Source organism: Antrostomus carolinensis, unplaced genomic scaffold (genome assembly GCF_000700745.2).
Source record: "Antrostomus carolinensis isolate BGI_N321 unplaced genomic scaffold, ASM70074v2 scaffold21330, whole genome shotgun sequence".
NCBI lineage: Eukaryota > Metazoa > Chordata > Aves > Caprimulgiformes > Caprimulgidae > Antrostomus > Antrostomus carolinensis.
Window position 1 is genome coordinate 20,546 of NW_010290807.1, and position 8,298 is coordinate 28,843.

At 48.3% G+C, this 8,298-nt stretch overlaps 1 protein-coding gene across 1 annotated transcript; it reads right to left on the reverse strand.

Annotated features, from left to right (window-relative positions):
• Positions 1-4,182: 4,182 nt before the first annotated feature.
• LOC104530108 (fibrinogen-like protein 1-like protein) lies at positions 4,183-6,736 on the reverse strand (the record flags this gene model as incomplete). Its single annotated transcript, XM_010174597.2, has 2 exons — positions 4,183-4,889; positions 6,608-6,736. Coding segments are annotated over 2 exons (836 nt in total), but the record flags the coding sequence as incomplete, so codon positions are not given.
• Between the last annotated feature and the right edge of the window lie 1,562 nt (positions 6,737-8,298).

Sequence of the window (8,298 nt, forward strand, 5' to 3'; positions counted from 1 at the left end):
ATAGCTGTGGTTTAGGTTCAGTGTGGGATTTGTTATGAGAAGAATGTTGATAAAGTCCTAATGTGATCAGTTGCTGCTGGAGCCCAAGGCCGTCGTGTTTGGCTGGTTCACAGCTGCATTAGGACTGGGAGGGAGAAGTGTAGTAATTAGCAAAACCCCAAATTGGCATTTGGATGTGCCAATGAGATATTCCAGATCACGTCACGTCATGGTCAGTGTATTAACCAGGGTTGATTGGAAATTGGGGGGATTCTCTTGGGGATCGCTCAGGCTCTCACTCTTCCTGGGTTTCAGTTTCAGGACTGTCTGTGCTCTGGGATCCGTGGCTGGGACAGGTGAACAATTGCACTGGGCATCACTCATTTGCATAGTCTGTTATTATCATAATTTTATTTTAATTAGTAAGTATTTTTTATCTCAACCCATGAATTTTCTCTTTACCCTTTTCCTTCCAATTCTCTCCCCTACTCCCTGGGGGCTGGGGGCAGGGAAGGGAGAGTGAGAAAGCAGGCTGTTTGGCTGTGAACCAAAAGGGTGAAACCACAACAGTAGAATGTCAGTTTCTTCTGCAAAAGAGATGCTGGCATCCCAAATAATTAAATCCTTTGAAAAGGTTGGGAAACTATTTCATAGTGTTCCTTCTGCCTGGAAATAACTTTTCTTCTGTATATCCATGCAATGAGATCCTTGGTGCTTTTTTCCTCAGATGGCCTTGCTCATGCTCTCCCATGTGTACAGCCTGTGCTGATGGGCTCTCAGCACTCCTTGCAGCAGTAGGACAGAGCAACGAATATGGAAGAGAAAACTGCAGCCTGCAGCTGGGCTCCTTAGGCAATATTTCTGGGTTCTCCTTGCCTGCAGCACTTCCTTCATGCTAGAAGCTGCCTGGCAAACCCTGGGGCAAGAGCACCCTCTGGAGACCAGGAGAAATGTAAGAAATGAGACTACATTTCTCAAAGCACTTCTTTTCACATTGTCTTTGCATTTGAAGCACATTTCGTGATGGTGATGGGTGCTGGCTTGCTTGCCCAGAAAGGGGACCCTGCTGGAGAGGGCTACCTTGCCACACCGTGTCTCTGTTACTACGGAACAAGCTGTCCAAGCTTCTCCAGAGACAGGAGAAGAGACCTTAGGGCACACAGCAGCCCTAGAGTTTGTAGAAAAAAAAAGTCACACTGTTTAGAGATAATCAGAGGACATGGTAAAAAAGATACTTTTCTGCATCTAGCTAAGGAGACTCCCTGCAAGGATGTGATACCTGATGGCATCCTCCTTCCCGTTGTGGAAGAGGAACATGCTGGTGGGAACACGGTGCAGGTGGGAGGTGCTGCCTCTCTGCTGCCTTCCACCATATCAGCAGTGTGGAGTGGGTACCCAGCCATGGGGTCCTGGAGGGGAGGGCGTTGGCAGAGGATCACTTCAATCACACGTCTCCATATCTGTCTTAAGGCAAGCAAGTTAGCCAAAAAAAAAAAAGATTTCTAAATGCAACAAGAAACTCCCAAGTTTGACAGCTGAGAACATTTTATTTAACTTATTATCTCCTACACTGAGTAAAGTCTTCGTTCTGAGCTGGCAGCTGCCTCCTCTTGCCTGTCACGCACCTCATGACTCACTGCAAAGGGGGCCTGAACAGGAGGCGGTAGGAGGCAGGAGGAGAAATATCACTGTAAAAGGCAGACAGGCAGGCCCAGTAAAACCATAGTGTAAAAAAATCCCACACAAGCATAACAAAATCATAAAAGGTATGTTTTCACCGGTTTTTATTTGGTAGCCTATCTTTCTCCATATATGAGGAAAGCAGCTCTCATCTCACTGCGCCAAACACTAAAATTCACACGCCCTTTCAGGCATTTTCAGCATGTTGATACCACAGTGACTGGAAGATGAAATGGATGGCACCTGCTGACATGCTTCTTCCCTCAAGGATCCTTTGAAGAAAAATGTAAAGCTGTGATTTTTGTGGGAAAAGTTGTTTTGCATTGGTGAGTTGATGGTCAGTGGCAGAATTGGTGTAACCATTGGTGTGACCCTTGCAGAGATGATAGATCCTGCTTCAAGACTTCTGCATTTTCTGAGCTGTAATGTTGAGTCCTGGCATAAATCTATGCAAATGTCATAGAGTGTTGTGAGCTGGAAGGGACCCACAAGGATCATACAGTCCAACTCCTGTCCCTGCACAGGACAATCCCAACATTCACACCATGTCCCTGAGGGCCTTGGCCAAATGCTGCTGGAATCTTGTCAGGCTTGGTGCCATGAGCACCTCCCTGGGGAGCCTGTTCCAGTGCTCCACCACCCTCTGCCTCAAAAACCTTCTCCTCATGGCCAACCTCACCCTCCCCTGCCACATCTTCCTGCCATTTCCTCTGCTCCTGGCATTCGTTGGTGGCCAGAGAGAAGAGATCAGCGCCTGCCCCTCCTCTTCCCCTTGGGAGGAAGTTCTAGACCGCCATGAGATCTCCTCTCAGTCTCCTCTTCTCCAGGCTGAACAACCCAAGTGACTTCAGCCTCTCCTCTACCCTTCCCCTCTAAACCCTTCCCCAATGTTGTGTCCCTCCTCTGGACACTCTCCAGGAGCTTTAGATCCTGTTTCTCCTGTGGTGCCCAAACTGCCCCCAGTGCTGGAGGTGAGGCCGCCCCAGTGCAGAGCAGAGCGGGACCATCCCCTCCCTGGCCCGGCTCGCAGTGCAGTGCTGGATGCCCCCAGGATGCATGTTGGTCTGTTCACTTACCCACTGATGGCTCTTGCCAGAGCTCTTCCCGTGTTCCCTCACTTTGCTCAGATCTGAGTCCCTTCTTCGCAAATGAGACCTCTCATGCACAGTATTAAAATCCCTGAAGACATGAGATACCTCACACAAATCACCTTTCCTGGGACATGATAGCTATACATGAACTGTGCTAAGCCTGCAGCCTTTTGTGTGTGTCAGCTCTTGGAAAGCCCTGGTTGTGTTTTGACTGGGCTGCTAGAAAGTCCAGGAACAGGAACGAAGGGTCATGCAGAATGTTTTTGAGGGCGGCCTGTTTCCCTTGCTCACCTTGGGCTCAAGGGCTTCCAGGTCACATCCTCCTGCCAGGGGAACATTAGGGCACCAAGGGACTCATCCTGCTTGCCCCCGCTGCAGGTGGTGACTGTGGAAGTCACCCTGGGGTAAGTGATGGGAGTGCAGCAGTGCCTGCAAACCGTAACGCTGGCTGATACAGCAGCAAAATCCCCTGCCTGTGAGGAGCAGTCCTATGGATGCTGGAGGGGTGGACTGCAGGAGATGGTAGGTCTTTCCACGTGGAAATTTTATGGTACTTTGAAATCTCTTTTCAGTTTCAAAATAGCAAAGGCAGGATGGTGCCTTCCCTCCGTGCTGTCATCTCATGGCCCCGAGTCAGGACATGGACTGCCCACAGCGCTTAGGGATGTGAGTTGGAAGGACAACAAAGCCTAAAACTCACCCCTGCTGAGAAAAGGGAAAACATTCTGACATTTCCTACGCTTACGCAAAACTACTGCGTGCAAAGGCAGAAGTCTGCACGCAGTATTTCAAGTTTTATTTACACATTGCTTTTGCCCTGCAGCCCCCAATGTCTGTCCTACAGGAAAGCTGAATCTCAGTGATGGAAACCTTCTAACACATTAACCCCTGTGAGCACTTCAAGGATGTGAAATAGACTTTCACAATTGAGACAGTTTTTTAAATACAGATTTATTTGACAACAATTAAACCTGAAATATAGAAGGTACAGAGTAGGAATTCAACTGTGCATATTAATATCTTGAGTAAGATATTCAGCAAGTAAAAATTAGGTAGTTTGCCTGCAGTTAAGGATGTAAATTAACTTACACAGCCATACAGATCCACTGGTGTTTGGCCATTTCACATTTTATCTGAAGCACACTGCAGATCTGGAAACTCCAGATTTTGCAAGAGACTCTTCTGATTATTAACATAATTAAAACAATCTGACTCTGAACAAAAGGATAAAGGCACAGTTGAGGAGTAGAGGGAATCTACAGAAGGGAGAAGAAGCAGAAGATGCCTTATTTTCTTCAGTAGCTAGGATATGACCAACCACAGCAAAGACCCCCTAGACACTAGGTTTGTCCATGAGATGTTTTGCCATTTTCTGCCTCTTTGCAGAGCCAGAATTAGCCCCAGGCTGGACAGAAAGGAAATGAAAATGCATCTAGCAGTAGGGAGCTGGTTTGATGAGGATGGCAGAAGCTTTGCAGTTCCCGTTGCACAGGCTGCCCCACGTTATACCCCCCTTGACATTCAGCCGTACAGAATAACACGCCGAGTACCACCACCCGCCCCCGTAGCTGGAGGCACAGTTCCCGCTGTGAGTATCATGATCCAGATCTTTAGCAGAGAACTTCATGTTGTCGTGCACGGTGGAAGCACTGTTTGAGGTCATGGCATCCCCTGCCAACCCCGAGTATGTTCCCAGCCTCAGCCGGTAGCCCTGGGACTCATTTTCCACATGGAAGAGGTTGTAGTCAGCAAACTTGGTGTTATTTGTGGCATCCCAGATGACAAACCTGACCTGGTAGACCTTCTGCTTGGAGATCTGATGGATGTACTCAGTGCCCAGCCAGTAGTCAGTGTGCATGTTCCCAAAGCCGTACTTGTAGGTGCTCCAGGACTCAGCCCAGGTGATCTCCGTGTTCTGCCGGTTCCTCTGGATGACTGTCCAGCCCCCGTCTGTCACATTCATTTCACAGTACACCACGATGGGGTGCAGTCCTGTGGGCTGGATGACGTAGATGCCGCTGGGGCTGCCAGTGCGGATCTCACTGCAGTCCTTGGGCCAACCTGGGGCAGGAGAGGACATGGAGAACCAACAGGTACATAACCCCCCAGTCTGCTTGTCTGGCCCTATGAGAGGGATTTCTAGAAAACAGGCAGATGTGGGATTTTATCAAGGTAGCACAAAGTCTACCACTGTGCTTCATACTGTAATTTTAAAAACAGAAAACCTCTGCAAGGGGAATACAGTGATTAAGAGAATAGCACATATTTTGAAGGTATAAGCATAGTATTTGCTTCTCCTTCTGGCTCAGGCTCTTGTTTCCTCAGCCTTTCTCAATGTTGAGATGTTTCTCCTCCCTCATAACAACACAAGCTTGGCTTGGTGAGGGCTCTTATTAGATGGTTATGCAGAAGCTTCAATGAGGAAGTGAGCTGTTCCTGCAGCCCTGGGGTCAGGAAAGAGAAAACCTCATTCCCTTGGCATTGGACCCCATGGCAAGCTGTGAAACGCCAGCAAGCATTTCTTGGGAGGCACATCCTCTGCTTGCCCTATGCAGAGCTCCATAGCAGAGAATTGGACTTGTGGCACGTAAGTAACAGTTGCCAAGTCCTCTGGGATCTGCTCAGGCATGGTTCAGTGTGAAGCTATCACTAGTAACAAGTGATATCTGAGTGGCCTTGGTGTGCACTGTGGGGGAGCACATCAAGTCTTGCCCCCAGGAGCTAAGCCAGGTTATCCCCAGGTGTGCTGCCCACCCACCGCTGTTGGACCCTCCTTGCCTACACCTCTCCCTGGTCCCTGCGGGGCAGCTGGGGCACTTACTGCGCTGCACTGTCTGCTGAGGGTCACTGGCTCTGCTGTTCCGTATGTTCTCTCCATCTTCTCCTGCATTGGGAAAAACAGAAAGAGTGAGAAGAGCCACCCTGTGCCACAGCACTGAGGTAACTCCAGCCTCCACGGGCTGTTATTCTGAGCACTGAGTTTTTTGTAGGGCACTTCAACAATGCCACTGGGCTCATTTTTCTTCCTATATGGTAGTTTTTGGTTGAAAACTCTTTAATGGGCTAAGATACTAGAAAGGGTAACACTGCAGTCATTGAGAAGTGGTCTATTTGGTCCACTCAGCATTATGGCTTTACAGAGCTGCATGGAGTGGACGGCATATCCAAGTAGTCGTGATGAGTACAAGGAGATACCGCTAGAAAGGAAGGATTGAAAGTGGACTGTGTGTGGTTTCAGACCAAGATTAAACTGTTGAGTGATGGTGCTGTGAATCTGCATTTCTTCCCAGTGGTGGATGAAAGGGATTCCTGTGTTCATTCAATTCATAAAGAGCTTCAGAAACCTTCAGAGAGGAAAGAGCTCAAAGCACATGACAGCAAAGCACTTGTTCAAGAGAAATCACACCACTCATCTCCATAACATAGTGTTCCCCAAGAGCCTCCAGTGGCGTGAGCTCTATCAGTGATGTGATGAGTTTATTAAGTCATTTAGCCATGTGCAAGTTTCAGAAAACATTTTGGTTGGTCACTTATACAAAATTTCTCTGGAGTTTCAGGGCTACAAGTGGACTACACATAATAAGAGAAAAGGTCTTCCTTCGAGTATCTACAGCTCTCTAGAAAAAGCTGCCACATACAGTCTTGTCAATAACAAAGAGGCTGAACTACCAGATGTTATGATGTTTGGCTAAGATCTGAAACTGGAGGAAGGTTGGATGAGGTTCCTTTTATCTCTGAGTGTGACTGCCCTTCTCCAACATAATTTTCCACATCTCCCTCACTGTGCAGAGAGGAGAGAGCTCCTTTTGGAGGAACAGAGTTTAGGGATGTAAGAGAGAAAACACATAGGAGCTCACCTGAATGGAGATTAGTGATTTCACTTAAATTTGCTTTTAATCTTTCCAGGTTTTCAATGTCCAGAGCAAGAAGAGGGACTAGCAGGGCCAGCACAGAGGTGAAGAACAGAAGATTGGAGTGACGAGCAGCTGGAGAAACAAGACACATGGTGAATCTGGGAATGCAAACCCTTTGAAAGAGAACTGGCTAGCTACATTCAGCAGAAGTTAAAACAAACTTACAGAGTAGACAAATCCACATTAATTGTGCTTTTGCTTTACTGAGCAGTAGAAGTATAAAGAACAATTTCCAAATACGTTGCATTCTGCAACGTCATACATCCCTAGAGAGAAACACTTTCCCTCAGACTTTGATTACAACCTACAGGTTTAAATTTGAAGGTTCCAAAACTGGGGTCATGTTCTGTGGCTGTGGCCTGGGCTAAAGCAAGGGCCTCTGGGCCCCAGAATTGAGATGTGAAGCCAGCATCAGTATGCACGTCTTGAGAAAAACATCTCACAGTAGTAAAGGAGGGCACTCTGATTTGTAGGTACTGCTGAAGATAGTCAGGAGCTACTACAGCAATGATAAACAAGGCACAAGCACTTGAGATCTTGGAAAGAAAGGTGTTTCTACAGAGATGTACCGAGGGTCAGTGCATCCCAGGTGAAACCTGGACCGGGACACTAGGATATAAAGGGTGGTTTCTGCCAGTGTCTGAAACCTGAGCAATTTGACTCCTTTGGACCGTATCAGATCAGGACGTTTCCCAACATTTTGTTCAGGGCCAGCTCCATAGATTTGTGTCTACATCTTGCCCACCCAGATCAGTATCCTGAAAGACTTATAATGGGTGATTAATGCATTAATTAGCTTCCATTCACAGAATCCCAGAATTGCCTGGATTGGAAAAGCCCTTTAAGCTCATCGAGTCCAATCATGAACCCAACACTGACAAGTCCCCGACTAACCCATGTCCCTCAGCACTATGTCTACATGACTCTTCAATCCCTCCAGGGATGGGGACTCCACCACTGCCCTGGGCAACCCCTCCCAATGCCTCAGAACCCTTTCAGCAAAGAAATTCTTCCTCACATCCCATCTCAACTGCCCTGGGCACAACTGGAGCCCATTTCCTCTTGTCCTGTCCCTTGGGCCTTGGTTGAACAGACCCACCCCCACCTCTCTCCACCCTCCTCCAAGGGACTTGCACAGAGCCACAAGGTCTCCCCTCAGCCTCCTTTTCTCCAGGCTCAACACCCCCAGTTCCCTCAGCCGGGAACTCAGCACACTTGTGCTCCAGACCCTTCCCCAGCTCCGTTGCCCTTCTCTGGACACGCTCCAGCACCTCCATGTCCTTCTTGGAGTGACAACTGAGAAACTGAACACAAATTCCTTGTTTGTTTGTTTGTGTGCTTTGAGCTCTGGCACAAATATAAGTTAAATAAATGTTGCCTTTACAGTGCCAGACAGAGCATGACTGTTTTGCCTGTGGTCAGGAATAGAGGAGAGAGAGTGAGGGATGGGAGGGTCACAGAGACCTGGGGGGGGTACAGCAGCAACAGGGTTGTTCCACTGTCCCGAGTCTGGAAAGGGTCAGTGGGAAAAACAGCGCTGCAGCGTGGGCAGCAGCAGTCTGGGGGCAGGCAGAGGAGGTAGGACGCTCAGCCACACGCAGCGGTGCCATCCCATCCCATCCCATCCCATCCCA